Source organism: Girardinichthys multiradiatus, chromosome 11 (assembly GCF_021462225.1).
Source record: "Girardinichthys multiradiatus isolate DD_20200921_A chromosome 11, DD_fGirMul_XY1, whole genome shotgun sequence".
NCBI lineage: Eukaryota > Metazoa > Chordata > Actinopteri > Cyprinodontiformes > Goodeidae > Girardinichthys > Girardinichthys multiradiatus.
The window spans coordinates 7,808,479-7,827,067 of NC_061804.1; the positions used below are offsets into that span (position 1 = coordinate 7,808,479).

The window sequence follows — 18,589 nt, forward strand, 5'->3', positions numbered from 1 at the left end:
TTGTATCCTGAAGGCGGTGCACCAATATACACATCAAGACTGGTGACAGATTGGTTTGATGAACATGAAAGTGAAGTTGAACATCTCCCATGGCCTGCACAGTCACCAGATCTAAATATTATTGAGCCACTTTAGGGTGTTTTGGAGGAGCGAGTCAGGAAACGTTTTCCTCCACCAGTATCACGTAGTGACCTGGTCACTATCCTGCAAGAAGAATGGCTTAAAATCCCTCTGACCACTTGTGCGGAACTTGTATATGTCATTCCCAAGACGAATTGACGCTGTATTGGTCACAAAAGGAGGCCCTACACCATACTAATAAATTATTGTGGTCTAAAACCAGGTGTTTCACTTTCATTGTCCAACCCCTGTACTTGTGGTGTATTATTGTTAGAAGCTACAACTAAATTCAGTTGGCAATGGGATTTACATATTCAATTTTTAAAAGTGCATTTTCCAACAATTTCTTTGAAAAAGAAAAAAAAAATTTTTTTTTGTTTAGGAGGACAGTGTAGTGAGGGGATTGTAATTTATTAGTGGAAACAACAGCTTTTAAACTCGTAGGTCGTATATATACACACACATTCACATCATTCACACCTAAGAGCAGTTTAGAAAGACCAATTAACCTAACAAGTTTATGGAGTATGGGAGGAAGCCAGAGTAGCCAGCGAGAACCCACGCATGCACAGGGAGAACATGCAAACTCCATGCAGAAAGACCCCTGGCTGGGAGTCGACCCCAGGACCTTCTTGCTCACACAACATTTAAGATGAAAATATTTCATCAGACCAATAAAAATGCTTTTTTTAATACAGAAATGTAGGCTTAATGAAAAGTATGTTTATTACCTACTTACAGGTTGTTATTTTCAAACATTTAGTATATGATTACAGAAGCGCACATGGTGGAGTCGAAGATAACGCTGATAATAATGGATTGTTAAGTACCACAGAGGGGTCAGATAACAATGATTAAATGATCAATAAAAAGGGGGAAATGTGAAACAACAAAATTGAAAATCCACAATTAAATAAATGTGGAAAAACGTGCTATTGTTGAATTAAATGATCCATTTATGGGAGGCATTGACCTTCTTGACATGACAATTCAGCTTTAATGTAAGTCCAGAATATAGCACATCCCTTGGCACGCTGTCATTGATGCAGTCATGAATAAATAGTTGCTTTTCAAAAGAGAACAAAAACTGCTGCAGACTAGGAGGAAATCCCTGCTAATGCAAGCAGGTCAGTTTCCTTTGTAGAACATAAGACACCAGTCTCACAAGATAATCCATCGCTGTGCCTCCTGATAGGAGAAAGGACGGCATTATCAACTAACATCATAGAAAAGCAATGAGAAATGCAGGCATTACTGAGGCAGTAATGTCTCACATGTCTTCTGCACAAAATGAACATCTGTCTAAATGAAGATAAAAATTAGCATTTTAGCCTTTTATGAAAAACAAAAATCATCAAACTCTTTGCCAAGCAGAAAATAACCCGCTACCATGCTTCTATTAGAAAAAGGATAGCTTTGATAACTTATTTTGACCTTTCATATAATGCAAACATATAGCTAAATATATTTTACACATTTTGTGTAAAAACCGACAATCAAGAAAAAAATCGTTTTTGGAAAAATTACTTTTAAAAGTGGTAAATGCTGTCTCAATGGGCCATATATTTATCTTTCCTTTTTAAAAGGGAACATATACAGGGGTTGGACAATGAAACTGAAACACCTGTCATTTTAGTGTGGGAGGTTTCATGGCTAAATTGGACCAGCCTGGTAGCCAGTCTTCATTGATTGCACATTGCACCAGTAAGAGCAGAGTGGGAAGGTTCAATTAGCAGGGTAAGAGCACAGTTTTGCTCAAAATATTGAAATGCACACAACATTATGGGTGACATACCAGAGTTCAAAAGAGGACAAATTGTTGGTGCACGTCTTGCTGGTGCATCTGTGACCAAGACAGCAAGTCTTTGTGATGTATCAAGAGCCACGGTATCCAGGGTAATGTCAGCATACCACCAAGAAGGACGAACCACATCCAACAGGATTAACTGTGGACACAAGAGGAAGCTGTCTGAAAGGGTTGTTCTGGTGCTAACCCGGATTGTATCCAAAAAACATAAAACCACGGCTGCCCAAATCACTGGCAGAATTAAATGTGCACCTCAACTCTCCTGTTTCCACCAGAACTGTCCGTCGGGAGCTCCACAGGGTCAATATACACGGCCGGGCTGCTATAGCCAAACCTTTGGTCATTCATGCCAATGCCAAACGTTGGTTTCAATGTTGCAAGGAGCGCAAATCTTGGGCTGTGGACAATGTGAAACATGTATTGTTCTCTGATGAGTCCACCTTTACTGTTTTCCCCACATCCGGGAGAGTTACGGTGTGGAGAAGCCCCAAAGAAGCGTACCACCCACACTGTTGCATGCCCAGAGTGAAGCATGGGGGTGGATCAGTGATGGTTTGGGCTGCCATATCATGGCATTCCCTTGGCCCAATACTTGCGCTAGATGGGCACGTCACTGCCAAGGGCTACCGAACCATTCTTGAAGACCATGTGCATCCAATGGTTCAAACATTGTATCCTGAAGGCGGTGCCATGTATCAGGATGACAATGCACCAATACACACAGCAAGACTGGTGAAAGATTGGTTTGATGAACATGAAAGTGAAGTTGAACATCTCCCATGGCCTGCACAGTCACCAGATTTAAATATTATTGAGCCACTTTAGGGTGTTTTGGAGGAGCGAGTCAGGAAACGTTTTCCTCCACCAGTATCACGTAGTGACCTGGCCACTATCCTGCAAGAAGAATGGCTTAAAATCCCTCTGACCACTGTGCAGGACTTGTATATGTCATTCCCAAGATGAATTGACGCTGTATTGGCCGCAAAAGGAGGCCCTACACCATACTAATAAATTATTGTGGTCTAAAAACAGGTGTTTCAGTTTCATTGTCCAACCCCTGTACATAAATGACCCTAATTACCTAATGTATCACTTCTGATTGGAAAAAAAATTAAATCCAGGTTTAAAATATTAGATGTGAAAAGAAAATCTAAATTTCTACTCATTTGTTTATACCACAGAAAAAAATATTAAAATGTTATATTTTGCATTTTAAAACAAAAATCAAATAAATACTTTTTTTTGTTGTTATTTTTGATCACTTTATGAAAACCGGCATGGACCATTAAAGAGGCCTTGACAGCTTCATGTCCAAGCTTGTCAAGAATTAACATATTTAGATTTTACATAGAAAAACTCACATTTTAAATTTCTGTTTTGTTGCACCATTAAAAACACAAATTTAGCAGCACAAAACAAAAGTAAAATCCACATTGCGTGTCCTCGTCGGGTCCCCAGGCTGGTTCCGCCCCTGTCAAGTCAAGCATAAATGAGTTTATGAACTGGATGATAAGGATTTAAATAGTCGCAATAAAATACACATTTTCATACAGCATTATGTGAATATTTTTTCTCCTTTGGTCCCTTTGCTTGCGCCCAGAGGTTGCCCCGTTAATCCTCTATGTAAATCGCAGCCAATGGATGCTGCTGTTGAGCTGGGCTGGGATTAGCAGGAGACGAATGAGTTTCAATTTTACTGGATTACAGAACAAAGAAAAGGGGAAAGGGACACCCTGCTCTGTTAAAGGGCATAAACAAGAAACAAACTCAGAAAATAAAACAGAAAAATATCCGGCCTCAAGAGCCGAAGTCGTCGTCTGGGGAGTGATGCGGATTATGGTGTTTTAGTGGACATTGTTGGATGGGAATTGCGGCTGTTTCTGATGGATTAAAACGGGGGAATAAACCGGGATTGACAGCAGCAAGAACGCTATTTAATCGCGTATTAAGGTGAGATTTTACCGCTCTCTTTTAATAATTATTAACGTGTTGGTGGGTTATTTTAGTGTAGGGGGATTTTTGTTGTGACAGCACGGCGAAAATGTGCAGATTATAACCTAATTTCTAGACTGGGGGAGGAGATGAAAGGCTAGCGTTAGCAAGCAGGCTAACGACTTGGAGCTAGCTAGTTAGTTAGCTTAGCGTCGTTATTTTGACCGTTAAACGGCAGCTAACGGCCAGTAACGGTCACAGTGACAAAGTTCAAACACTTTAAAAGAAGTTTCCTGATTAATTATTTGATTAAAGCGCTAAACTCTGTCATTAAGACTGGAATACAGCTCTTAAATTATTCTGGCTATCACTGACACGAAGGTTACCCAGCTAACAACAAAGCCAGCTGGCTGGACAGGAGGTTGCACATTTTAAACCCAAAGCGACGCAGTTAAAGTGTTACTAATAGCCTAATAATAAATGCGTTACGCCGTTTAGAACACGTTACTGTATATTATACAGCTGTCATTGGTTACAGCTTGTTCAAAAAGTCCGATTCAAACTTGAAACTTAAGTGTGTTGTATTCCAGATCATGACAGAGTTCCTATATGTTTTGAAATTCCCAACTTTTCCAGACTCATATTTTCTCATTAATTTGTTTAACCCGAACATCTGTAAATAACTGGGTTCCTGTGTGTTCTGCTTTGTTTCTGCTACCTTCATATTTGCATATTAATTAATTTAAATATATCAGAACATCTGTAAAACAAGAGTTCTTACATGTTTTGCATTTGTGAAACGCCACACTCACATTTCCCAGGCTCACATTTTTATCTTCCTTAGTTGATTTATTCCCTGAGAACATCCCTGAATAAACAGGGTTCATGCATGTTTTGCTTAAAGAATTTCATACTGTTCCAGATTCACATTTTTATGATCTGTTTATTAACCATCTGAGCATCTGTAAATCACCAGGTTCCTACATGTTTTCTGTTTTATTAAATTTTTCTAGATCCACATTTTTTAATCAACTTATTTGTTTCTTACCTCATTACACCCCTAAGCAAGCAGGATTTTTACATGTTTTGCATTATTAAATTTCTGATTTTTTTCCTGATTCACATTTTCTCAATGATGAATTTATTTATCACTTTAGAAGATCTGTACACAACAGAAAACATCCCAGAATAAACAGGATTCCTGCATATTTTGCATTTGAAAATACATACTTTTCCAGATTTACAATTTCAGAATATAGTATTGCCTCAGAACATCTGTCAAAAAACACGTTTTAAATGTTGAAATACAACTGAATGCTGGTTTCCTATCCAAATTGGACATTTACCACTGTGGACTGATAAAATTAGCCCGCCAGTTCATTAATTTGTGAACTGGCCAGTGGCGCGTTACTTTTCATCTCGGGTCAATTTTCCCCATCGCCAATTCTTGGCCCCATTTCATACCATGCCTTTTCCCATTTTGGCACAACCTACTTCCGTTTTGTCCCCAAAATATTACCCATTATGTACAGTATCAGTTAACTTAGCCTGTTAGTTAAGCATTTTGATGAATTCTGAAAACGTATTTAATAAAAATGCTCTAATCTTGAGTATTATTTGATTGTATATTATTTTTTTTAAAGACTTTATATTGCACCCGTTTTGCATTGATCGTTCCCTATCCCTAAACAAAGGTTTAGAACGATAAATTAAGCAAAATGTATCCTAGGAATTCCTTTCAGTTGACTTTGTTTCAATCTAACAATAAAATAAAAGCCCATTGAGAACATGCATTTATAAACAGGAGAAAAAGCTGGAATTTTGATGTATTTAATGAACAGAAAGAAAAGATTTCTTTCAATATTTGAGCTGCTGATTAAGGGAAAATTGGCCAAGTTCTACCTGAAGCTGACTGAATAGTCAATCTCTTCTTTCTACAATATAAAGACTGGCATCATTTGCATGTGCAGGTTTAATGCCAGCTTTTTCCTTTAGAGCTTCCGTGAATAATGTTACTCAGGGAATAAATGGTAATTTCCAGACCATAAATTCACGAGGAAAACAGGTGATAATTTGTAAAAGGCTTTCTTAGTCTTCAGTATGTGGTTTTACGCACCGTTTGCAGGTTGCACTAAAGCTTGACTATGATAAAACAAATGTATAACTCAGATTTGTATTAATGTTTTAAAAATAGGCCAAAAATCAACTAAGTCCTTTTCAAAATTTGACTCTCGAAGTATATGGAAATTTGAGAAGTAGCAGGAACCTTGTGGAAACCTATTAGACTCTGGAAAGGCGTCCATTATTCCAAAATGTATCCGGACCGGAAAACATTTAAAACCAATTTCGATATTTTTTACAGCTGCATAGGAGCCTTGTTATGAAGCTGGACTATTTCCATTTCAGTTGTCCATATAATTTGCACGTCTTGTCAAGGATGTGACTACAATTTACGGGGTTGTTAAACTTTTCCAGCTTACAAAAAAGCTTTTATGTTATTTATTCCATCCATTTCTAAAGTCCTGTGGTGATGGGTTTTTTTTTTCAAAGCATTTTTCTCCATTATTGTTTTTCCAGCCAACAACTCCTCCAGAGACCATGCTGGGTAGTTGATAGATGAAAGGCTTTAATGCAGGCCACCTATTACTCAGATCACAATTTATTTCCTTGAATTCCTGGTGCTTCGTTGCATGGTGTACGTCTGCTGCTATAGTCTAAACAGCTGCTGTTAAATGCTAAAATGTAGTATTTCATATTGCCTTAAGGGCATTCTGAACATGATTAGAGTCAGATTGTCCGTACACAAATGAAACATTCCAGCTGAATTTATTAATATAATGTATGTTTTTATAGTCCTACATTCAATAATGAGGCATGGGGGGCTGTTGTCTAACTCCAGCGAGCATTGGGCGAGTAGCGGGGTACACTTTGGACAGGTCGCCACTCGCCAGTCCACCACAGGGCAACAAGGAGACACGCAGGACAAACGACCATACACACTCACTCATACCTAAGGGAAATTTAGAGACCAGTTAACCTAACAGTCATGTTTTTGGACTGTGGGAGGAAGCTGGAATACCCAGAGAGAACATGCACACTCCATGCAGAAGGAGCCCCCATCAGTATTTGATCCCAGGACCTTCTAGGCAACAATGCTAATGACTGCAATGATATGAATGTCATTTGGCCCACATGCAAAGCAGCAATAGAGCTGTAAATATTTTAATTGCATTGAGCCCAAATGTTTAAAGGACTCGTATGGATGGCATGTAAAAGTACGGAATTTTATTTAACCATTTTCCAGGTCGGTATAAGTTTGAAGAAAATCAGTGGTATGGAAAAACATTTGTATTTACAGTCTTTATTCCTCATCCCTTTGTCATTCCTTGTGTCCTTCCCTCCTTACTTTCCTCGTTCTTTTCTCCATCATTCCTAGCATTCTTTCCTTCTGTCTGTTTTACTTTCTTTCTTGTGTCCTTCCACCCTTCTGTCCTTGCCTCCTTCCTTTTTGACTTTCTGACGTGTCTTGCGGCTCCTGATGTGTGTTCCCCCTCAGATGTAACACCTCTTGGGCTGATTCGTCTCCGTCCCCTGCAGTAGGGGTACAACAGTCTTTATGGGCGTGTCAGAATCAGGGTTACACGTTAGTGTATGCTCAGTCTACAAAACTTTGTGAACTAATGGATCTCTCCATTGCTGGGGTTCGTTATAGTTGAGAGAGTAAGACCAAGGAGTGTGTATTGTTGGCGCTGAAGCCCCTTCTTGCCCTATCTCAAGGCCAAGTATGTGGTCCTCTGGTATCATTGAGGGTAATGGACCAACCAGACAGGACAAACTCTGATAGATTACCTTTCCTGCCAGAAGCTTCCCCCTGTGGAGTGGAGATCGCACCTACAGGATGTGCAGATTATTTGTGATCGGTATCTGATCTACAAAGATCTTTTTACATAACAGAGCACAACTCATCATGCTCTTTGCTTATGCTCTTCATTCTGGGTCAGTGCGCTTGCCCATATAAGGGGGCAATTTCTCCATGGTGCCATTAGGTTGCATCCTTCCAAAATGCAGCCAACGAAGCTTTAACCGTGATAGTCGCTTTTAAACACAGGGCCTTACAAAAGAATTAATACCTGTTAAATATTTTCAGTAAAAACCGTAAACTTTAATTGTCTTAATGCCATGTGCATGCCATGCACATGTATTCAGCCCCTCAGAACTTTGTAGAACCACAATTATGACTACAAGTCTTTTAGGTTGTGTCTTTACCGGCTTCGCACATTAATAGATATTTTTTGCCTAGTCTTCTGGCTCCAAAACAGCTTAAGCTCAGTCAGATTGTCTTGCCACAGATTCTCAGTCTGAACTTTGACTGGGTCATTCTAAGACCTGAAGATGCTTTTAAGTAAACCATTGCATTGTAGTTCTAGCTGTCATAGGGGTTGTGGTCCTGCTCGAAGGTGAACCTCCGTCGCGGTCTGAAGTCTTTTGCTGCCTCTTCCAGGAATATCCTACATTTAGATCCATCCACCATCCCATCAACAGCTTCTGTCCCTGCTGAGGAACTGGACACGGCCACCACCATGTTTCACAGTAGGATAGTGTGTTCAATATTAGTTTTCCATGTTTTTTTCTTTGTTGAAATGGATTTTTGGTTTTTAATGCAACATTTTGACTTTAAGCTTTCTATTTTTAAGGTAATGACAACCTAAGCTTTCTTTGCATATCCTTGAGCTGAATGACAAAGAAATTCTGAAGTTTGTCTGTTTGGTCCTTCTGGGATTTACTGAGATTAAACATCATGACATGACAGAAGATAAAAAACTGTGATTTCAGACATAGAGTGCAAACATAGAGATTATACTGTTTGTTATGAAAAGCTGGATATTAGCTGTCCAGCCACACCCTTTCTGAATGGTACTAGGCCTGAATGAAAATGGAGTGCTGCTTTTGTTTCCTTACCTCTTAAAAATTGAACCATTTGCTCCATTTTCAGGTGTTTTCTTTCTGAATGCCTCTGAGGATTGTGCCAGCCCATTCAAGCTGCACTTAATGTGGTCTTATTTGAGCAGGAGACAATGACAGATTTACCTCAGCATGCAGTGTTTATTGTCTGCAGACCAATTTAACATAGATGAACATGACTTGCTTTTACTGGCAGAGTAAATGTGTTTATGTCCGAATCAATTGATGGGATCGTGTGGAATGTAAACATACAAACACCTCTGTAAAATGTTAAGCAATACAACTAAACCCTAACTCAACAAAGACGGACACAATCAAGTCACCTTTGAAATCGCTGACTATGTTTTATGGGTTTCCTCACTCCGTGTCTATCCTTTAGTTGTGATCAATTATGGCCAAGACATTTTGCATAAAGGAAGATTTCTATAACGTCTTTATTGATCCATGTAGAAAAACATGTCAAAAACATGTCTAAAACTACTAATAATAAACTATAACCACAGTAGGATGGAGCGGGAGATAGACTGAGAAACTGAGGCTCTGGCTGCAGTAATGTGGATCTATCATGGTGAAGAAGGAGCTGAGCCAGTCACGTGAAGCTCTTGATTTACAGGTCTGTTTATGTTCTGACCCCTTCTTATGGTCATGAGATATGGACCATGGCTGACAGAACGAGATCCTGAATGCAGTTGGCTGAAATGGGGCTCCTCTGTGATCCAGAAGGAGCTCCGAGTAGAGCTCCTGCTCCTCCTTATTGAAAGGAGTCGAGATGGTTCAGACATGTAATCAGGATGCTGCCCAAGCACACAACCTTGGGAGGAGACCTGAGCCAGAACTTGCTGGAGGGACTATATTTCCTATCTGGCTGGGGAACCCCTTGAGATCCATCAGAATGAGCTGGAGACTTCTGTTGGAGAAAGGGATGTCTGGATTTAGCTTTTGGACCTGTGACCCTCACAGCTTAATCTTGGATCACTAATATGCAGCTTTTCATATTACATCTTTAGGCCAAAACATGTTGATTATTGGTACATTCCTCCAACAATAAGCTGCCTTTGGATCATGTTGTGCAGTCCTGCTATTGTCAGTAGACTAGATGTGCACAATATATTGCATCACAGTTGTTATCGTGTTCTCATTGTGTGCAGTATCACAATTATAAAGGACCATTTGGATGCAAAATGCTGAAGGCAAATTGTTTTTGCAAGCGTGAAGCCAGCTATACATTTGATCAGTTGCATGGACTCTCACTGTCTTTGATGGCCGTGTTTGATACAGAATTCAGTGTTTGAGACGCTAAAACTCAGGGAAGGCGATGAGAGAGTCTAGATGGCAAAAAGAAAAAGAAGAGTGAGGAAAATATGGTTTAATTGTAACAGAAATCATCATCATCACTTTATTCAAACAAAAACATCCCATTTGCATGTTTTTCGAATATTGTGCAACCCTATCCAGGTCCATTATGTCAGATGATGGAACTTGTATATGGCATCAGGAATGATTAAGGATAATAAGCTTCTTCTCTGGATGAAATATTAGTGAATCATGTTTGCACAACTATCACTAGCAGACCAACTGAGATCAAAGACTACCAAAAACCTGCTGTTGGTTTCCTTAAAACATGACCATCCTCCCATCGTGAACTGTTCCAGCTGATGCTTCCTCCTGCAGAGCACTTGACATGGCATTACCCTGAGCCTCTGCTTGCGTAGCCCCATCGTTCTAAATATGAGAGTAAACCAGGCCATTTATTTTGAGGCCATAATAATTTTGGAGGGAGGGAGGGCGTCAGATGTTTGCTGTTGCCTGAGGGGAGGCAGATTTAGATGGACTTGGCACGCTCAGACTGGTGTGCAGCTGAATCCCAACACGCCCACCCTCCTCTTTCTGTCTCTCTGTCCTCGCCTTTATTGAGTCAGTGGTTTGGGTTTGCCAGAGGCAAGTATAATGGTTCCTAGTGTCTGGAGAGATTAAAGGCCAGAGCTGCATTGTTCAAATGCCCTGAGATTAGTTTCCAGGGAGACGGGTTCCAGTGCCGAGCATTTTTCTTAAACGCTTCATGACTATTTGCCCCTTTCCCTTTATTTTCTTGGTTCAACTTGGATGTTGTTAATGAAATGATTTTTTTTTTTGCCTCATCTTAACTGCAGATGAACTTAAGACAGAAACTTGAAAGAGTCTTGTCCATCTTAAGTCAATATTTCTTCCTGCACCATCTGTCAAGGAGAGAAAATCCGGTGTAAAGGGTGTCAAATGACATCCTCTGAGCCCTCTAATCATCTTTAACTGACAACGGCAGCTTTTTGAAGGATTTGCCTTTTAGATATTCCAAAAAGTTGACTCTAGGGATACAGGCGTCTGTCAAATGGATGGATGGATGAATGAATTACTGTGATCTTTCTTTAAATTTTTTTTTCTTTTGTCTTTATGGTCCCCGGCGGATCTGCTTAGACCAGAGCAGTGTGGTGAAGTCATAAAGATGTAACGTGAGAGGATAGATCTAACATGGATTACAGAAGAACATTAGTAGATGGAGATAGTCTAGCCGATGGCAAATTGAGTAAATGAGGAAGCAGTCGTTAGTTTTCTTACACCTAAACACTCTGCGCTGGAAATAATTGGGCATCATGCAAACAAACATGCTTCAAAAGGTGGCTTGAAAAAGTGTTCCTATTCCTGAAACCTTTTCACATGTTGTTGTATTACAACTTCAGTGTATTTTACAGTGATTCAATGTTACAAAGCAACAAAGTGGTGCATGATTTTAGAGTGAAAGGAAAATGATACATGCTATGGAGTTATGGAGACCCCTTTACTCTGTTACCCCAAAATGAAAGCTAGTGCAATCACTTCCCTTTATGTCCCTTTTCCACTGGCTCTGGTTAGGCAGCGTGGCTCCGGTCCACTCGGTCTCTCTCGACTTGGTACGGTAACCGTTGTGTTTCCACTGACAGCTGAAGCCATGGCGACAAAAGCTCCGCCTCCAGCTGTCAGTGTGGTGCACTGTGCTGCTATTACTGTGCAATATTGTCACATTAAAGTAATCTGCGTGAAACAATACAAAATAAATAAATAATGAATAAATAAAAACATAAATAAACTAAATAATTATAATGTTTGTATTATTGTATATGCGAGAATGTCTTATATATGTTTTTTCATGTATAATATGATCCATTGGGATAATTATCTGGACCACAGCCCAGCCAGAACCTTTAAAAAAAGGCTCAGGGGTTCTGATGTGAGACGGGAAAAGGACTTCTGACTGCGGCAAAGTTAGTTTTACAATATTTGTGCTCTGTGGATTCACCGGGATCTTCCTCCCATTTGATCTGATGAAGGCAGCCTGAGAATAAGCATCTGGTCTCTGCCTGCTCCCTCTGCCTTTGTGTCATCAGCTGGTTTAGGATTAAGTGCAGCAACCTGCATGCATGTAATTCAGAAAGCTGATGTGTCCTTTTTCTTTTCTTTTGTTAGTTTTAGTTTAATTAAACACTACTTTGTGTTTGTCTTTCAGAAAATCCCTGTAATATACATGAATGTTTGCGGTTGTGATGTGACATTATATGAAAAAGTACAAGACGTAAAAAAAAAGATTTTAAAGGCATCGTATTTCAATGCTTCCAGTACATGTTTTTATTAAATGTCAGCAGACCTCCCTTTGATATATACTGTATGTTCACATCAATGCATCTTTAATCCCAAATACAGTCGTGTCACCTTATGTTCACCTGATCTTTGCAGAGGTATGGCTCAGATGAGGAAGATGGCGTGTGACGGCCTCAGGACAAGCTCCCGTGGCGAGACACAGGTCCCACTGGTGTCTCCCAGACAGGAGATTCTCACCAGTCTGGTGTCTGCCCTCGATTCAGTGGTATGCTCTACATCAAGCATCACTATGTGCTAGCCTTTCAGATCCTTGTCTTGATCCTATCAAAGGGAGATCAACCCATAAACAAGTGTTATTGCATATTTTATCTGTCCAGAAGTCTGCAATCCTCTCTCCTTTCTTTATTTTCTTGCATTTAATGAGCCAGAGTTCTTGTTATCTTGTAATCTTATAGTGAGCTATAGTAGGCTTCAGGGCTGCAACCATCCATCTATGTAATCGATTTTGTTGATTATGAAAAGTAGTCGACACAGAATTTCATACGTCGATGCATCGTTAAAAAAAAAGATTAATTGACATTACTGAGTGTATTAATAATTTCAGTCTCAGTGGTAAGCACTAAATATCATATGCAGTTCACTAAGGGGACTGCAGAGGGCAATATAGCCTCAATTTCCTGGTGAGCATCATAACTGTAACTGTGTCCATGTTCAGGGGCTGAAATGAATCATGGGATAGGGAGGGCCGTGAAGGATACGCCGGACCCATGCTTCCAATCTGGGGAAAAGAAGGACGCATTTAGAGGAGCCTTGGAATTTGGATAGCCTTCGTCGCCTCACTGGGACGTAGTCGGCCTACAAATGCGACCTTCGGAGGATGCATCCCCTGAATTTGAACACAGCTCATGTGTCTGAAGAACATTGAATGATGGTGGAACAAAAGGAAGACCGCGGTTTACACTGAAGAAGAGTTAAAAACAATTGATCATAAAAAATAATCGTGACTAGTCAACTAATCAGAAAAATAATCGACAGATTAGTCGACTATAAAAAAATAATCGTAGGTTGCAGCCCTAGTGGGCTTTCTAAAGCTATTTTAAACTCTGGCTCATTGGAAGGAAACTATGAAGGAATGAACTGAAACTCTCTTACACAGTAAAGTCTGTTTATGAATCCTGTCTATCCCTGTGCTGCAGTGCATGGCGATGTCTAAACTCAATGCAGAGGTGGCGTGTGTCACTGTGCACGAAGACAGCGTGATCGCAGTCGGAACTGAGAAGGGCAGAGTGTTCCTCAACTCCAGGAGGGAAATCCAAACAGACTTCTACAAGTTTTGTCGTGAGCGCTCATCTGAACATTTTTTTCCACTGTTGACTCTTTATTAGAGATTTACTTGTTCTGTTTAGATCCACAGCTGTGAGCCAGTTGCACAGTGGTGCCCCTGTTGGGTTGTACAGTTTTGTGATCACAGAAGTCCAGATTCAGCCAAAAGCTTTGGTAACTGCAGCGGTTTGAGGTTTAGCTCAGTGTCAGATTACCTTCGTGTGAAGCGATCTGATCAACAGTAGAGTAATAGAATCACATTTTCTCTTCATCTCTTTAAAACTTAACAGTGTTTCTGAAATGTGATGCATTATGCAGTTTCCAATAATGCAATTTACAGTTATGGATCAGATGTAAGAGGGCATGCAAACATTTAATTCAATCTGGACTAAATTTTTTACATGTGCCTTTTTCTTCTATCCTCTTCAAAAAAAAAATATATATATAACAAGGGCTGTGAACCAAACTATACTACAGATGTAGCACTGTGACAACAAGCCAGTTTAACGTCAGTTTATCATGGTGTTTTTCCAACCTGTTTTAGGCCTTAGTGTGGGTAGGTTTTCACCAGCCACCCATTACACTATTACACCATGTTAAAGGATATCAATGTTTGTAAATCAGCCTCATAATTTAATATTCGTCTGAAGGATGAACTCTCAAGCTTCCGATCGGATGATCTCTGTTACACATTTTAAAGAAGAATCAGAAGATTTCTGTATATTTCTCACGATTTGAATTTTTTTTGAATCGGTTGACATTTCAGTTAGAAGAATATACAAGAGTTAATCACTAATAGAATCAAAAAGGATTTTTTTAGATAAAATTTACTCACTGAAGATTCATTAACTAAAGGAAACATTTATAAGGGCTACAAATTAAACTATGATAATTCTATTCTACAAACTAGAAAGGGAAAGTTTTATGATTAGGGAATAAATGTTTAAAATACTAATGAAACTGATTAAAATCTAAGAATTACCAAGAGTTTATAAGATTATCTCAATCTGAAAGGACATAATTTTATCATGAATTTGTCAGTTTCTCCAAAGCTTAAAGAAATCTTCGGTAAGCTCGCTACTTTGAAATCTAGACTTGGAACTGATCTCGATCTTTTAGCTTTCAGCAACAGAACATCCACACTAGAACTGATGGCTGTTCTGTTACATGTTTCACGTAATCTCTGAGAACAGCAGGTTTCCACTTTGGATCACTTATAGAACCAGGTTGGGCACAAGCAGAAAAATGCTTTAAGAAATCTACGTGAGCACACGTCCAAGGTGTATAGAGCAAAAACTGGAATGTTGCTGGAAATGTCAACTTCTGGGAGTACATTTGGAAGGGACCTGGAGAAAAGCAGTTCTTGTAAGTAGTAGGGCCTCACCACAATGGGATAGTTGAGATTTTATTAAAACTCTTCACTTTCATGAACTGGAGATTTATTTTCTTCAGTGCCAAGACAAAAGTGGATTTCTGCCATGTTAGATTCACTCTGATACCTAAAACGTCAAAGCGTTCATTCAGATGCAGTTGTGTAGCCTTCATTTGACAGTTAGTGATTCTTGATGGGCTGTAATCTAAAGTAACATTTTACAGCAGTGGTGTTCAAATGTTTTGCCACGCGGGCCAAAATCGCCAATTTGAAACTACTTCCAGGCCCCAAAAGTGTGATCGTTTTTATACTAATAATATTAATATATATAATAATATTATCATGATTTTTCTAACTTTTATTTTAATGAAACAAAGTGCAGTAGTTATCTTGGAGAAAAGGGGTCTGAAAATCATTGTAGATCCAAAACATAAAAAGGGTCTCACACATTTGCCTTGTTAAAAGAAAAGTATACAGTACCAAAGGAAAGGTTTTCATTTTAGTTGGTCTTGAAAAATAATTGACTCAGCAGCATAAACAGAATGTGGGTCACTGTTTCCTCTAAAATGCTGACACTTATTAAATTCTCAGTAATAATTGATACAGTGCCTCGAGAAAGTATTTGGCCCCCTTGAACTTTTCAACCTCTTGCCACATTTCAGGCTTCAAACATAAAGATATAAAATTAAAATTTTTTGTGAAGAATCAACAACAAGTGGGACACAATCGTGAAGTTGAATGAAATTTATTGGATGTGTCAAAAAATTGTTAACAAATAAAAAACTGAAAAGTGGGGCGTTCAATATTATTCGACCCCCTTGCGTTAATACTTTGTAGCGCCACCCTTTGCTTCAATTACAGCTGCAAGTCTCTTGGGGTTTGTCTCTATCAGTTTTGCACATAAAGAGACTGAAATTCTTGCCCATTCTTCCTTGCAAAACAGCTGGAGCTCAGTGAGGTTGGATGGAGAGCATTCGTGAACAGTAGTCTTCAGCTCTTTCCACAGATTCTCGATTGGATTCAGGTCTGGTCTTTGACTAGGCCATTCCAACACCTGGATACGTTTATTTGTGAACCATTCCATTGTAGATTTGGCTTCATGTTTTGGATCATTGTCTTGTTGGAAGATAAATCTCCGTCCCAGTCTCAGGTCTCTTGCAGACTCCAACAGGTTTTCTTCCAGAATGGTCCTGTATTTGACCCCATTCATCTTCCCATCAATTTTGACCATCTTCCCTGTTCCTCCTGACAAAAAGCAGGCCCAAACCATGATGCTGCCACCACCATGTTTGACAGTGGTGTGTTCAGGATGATGAGTTGTGTTGCATTTATGCCAAACATATCGTTTTGCATTGTGGCCAAACAGTTTGATTTTGGTTTCATCTGACCAGAGCACCTTCTTCCACATGTTTGGTGTGTCTCCCAGGTGGCTTGTGGCAAACTTTAAATGAGACTTTTTATGGATATCTTTGAGAAATGGCTTTCTTCTTGCCACTCTTCCATAAAGGTCAGATTTGTGCAGTGTACGACTGATTGTTGTCCTATGGACAGACTCTCCCACCTCAGCTGTAGATCTCTGCAGTTCATCCAGAGTGATCATGGGCCTCTTGGCTGCATCTCTGATCAGTCTTCTCCTTGTTCAAGATTAAAGTTTAGAGGGACGGCCGGGTCTTGGTAGATTTGCAGTGGTCTGATACTCCTTCCATTTCAATATGACTGCTTGCACAGTGCTCCTTCAGATGTTCAAAGCTTGGGAAATCTTTTTGTATCCAAATCCGGCTTTAAACTTTTCCACAACAGTATCTCAGACCTGCCTGGTGTGTTCCTTGGTCTTCATGATGCTCTCTGCGCTTTGAACAGAACCCTGAGACTATCACAGAGCAGGTGCATTTATACGGAGACTTGATTACACACAGGTGGAGTCTATTTATCATCATCAGTCATTTGGGACAACATTGGATCATTCAGAGATCCTCACTGAACTTCTGGAGTGAGTTTGCTGCACTGAAAGTAAAGGGGCCGAATAATATTGCACGCCCCACTTTTAAGTTTTTTATTTGTTAAAAACGTTTGACACATCCAATAAATTTCATTCCACTTCACGATTGTGTCCCACTTGTTGTTGATTCTTCACAAAAAATTAGAATTTTATATCTTTATGTTTGAAGCCTGAAATGTGACAAGAAGTTGACCAGTTCAAGTGAGCCGAGTGCTTTCACAAGGCACTGTAACTATTACTAGATGTCACAGTGTAATTAACCGCTTCACCGAAGGTGGGGGAACTTTGACCTTATTTTGACAGACAAATCACTCTTGCTCAAAATAAACACAAACGCTTTCTCTTTATCGACGTGAATATTTATTAAATCAACAGCCCTGATACACCTCGCTATTCTGATTCAATAATCTTCACCTAATCACGCATGCAACAATTCTACAAAAAAAAGGGGTAAAATAATTAACTAAACAAGATAAAACAACATTGAGTGTGTATGAAGTCAAACCAGCAGTTATGGCAAAACAATAGAAAATATGGTACTGAGCAAAGCTTTGGGAGCGGCCTCCACCAGGCTGCAGTCATAAACCCCCAAAGTTGGAGCTCAGTGAAACACAAAGGGTCATAAAACTTTTTGGCGCCAGCCAGTGGAAAAACACGAAGAGTGAAGACAAAGGAATAGTGAGTTTTCACCATGAGGTTCTAGCAGTCCAACTTTAAGTTCACCTGAGTCTGTGCTCAGGTGTACAAAAACAGTGAGACGCGCACAGCTTCAAAGCGCGGCGGCGGCTTCAGAGTCCAACAGCCATGAAAGTTTCAATAAGACATTGCATGCACATACAACTTAGAACACATTGGACTATAAGTGGCGATTCTAATTCGCTCTAAAATCCTACTCTATCCTGCCCAAGCTATTTCTAATAGAAATAAAACAAAATGGGATTACTTGGTGTCGTCTTCTCTGGAGCAGGGGGAGAGAGGGGAGTTTGTTACGCGTCCAACAAACTCAAAGACGGCCAGCCTTCCTCCTTTGGCAAGGTGGAAAAATATGACGGAACGTCAGCAGTCGACTGGAACAAAAATAAAGAGGAAAATTTCGTCTCCTTGGAAAACCTCCGTGGGTTTTGCTTGGTTACGTGTTAAATCCACGTCTTCGATAAATAAAACCTCTAAGTCTTCCTATCCCTGCAAGCTTAACTCGTTGAGTTTTCTGGCCAGTGGGGAGAATTGATAAAAACCCACGTGTGAGTTTCTTCTCCAGAAGGATGCGTGCCCTCATTGCGTGGTAACCGGTCTCGGTTTCCAGCGTGAAAAAAAAACAATGGTGGGCGTCTCCAATGTCCTTATATAGTCCACTGTGACATCAGAGCTGCGACGCCCCTTCCTATCAGCTGTGATGCCTGCTGGGAGTTGTGGTAGCAGACCATACTGGGGTATATAGTAGCAAATGACACTGGGAGGTATAGTA

At 39.8% G+C, this 18,589-nt stretch overlaps 1 protein-coding gene and 2 long non-coding RNA genes across 5 annotated transcripts in view; 1 reads left to right on the forward strand and 2 right to left on the reverse strand.

The window, feature by feature from the left end:
- Positions 1–905: 905 nt before the first annotated feature.
- Positions 906–4,757, reverse strand: LOC124876461. Of its 3 annotated transcripts, none has more exons than XR_007040308.1 (3): positions 4,641–4,757; positions 3,289–3,398; positions 906–1,308 (listed from the first exon to the last, which is right to left on the reverse strand). It is a non-coding gene; the product is annotated as an uncharacterized LOC124876461 (long non-coding RNA). The 3 variants fall into 3 exon arrangements; XR_007040309.1 differs by having other exon boundaries at positions 4,672–4,746; XR_007040310.1 differs by lacking the exon at positions 4,641–4,757 and adding an exon at positions 3,479–3,618.
- gtf2ird1 (GTF2I repeat domain containing 1) overlaps positions 3,641–18,589 on the forward strand; it is a 42,168-nt gene continuing 27,219 nt past the window's right edge. Inside the window, exons 1-3 of the mRNA XM_047379255.1 lie at positions 3,641–3,877; positions 12,566–12,695; positions 13,627–13,768. Coding sequence (XP_047235211.1) covers positions 3,789–3,877; positions 12,566–12,695; positions 13,627–13,768 — 361 coding nt within the window. The 5' untranslated portion in view covers positions 3,641–3,788. The remainder of the gene's footprint in view (positions 3,878–12,565; positions 12,696–13,626; positions 13,769–18,589) is intronic.
- On the reverse strand, positions 9,267–11,848 carry LOC124876462. Its single transcript, XR_007040311.1, has 3 exons — positions 10,414–11,848; positions 10,073–10,146; positions 9,267–9,728 (listed from the first exon to the last, which is right to left on the reverse strand). It is a non-coding gene; the product is annotated as an uncharacterized LOC124876462 (long non-coding RNA).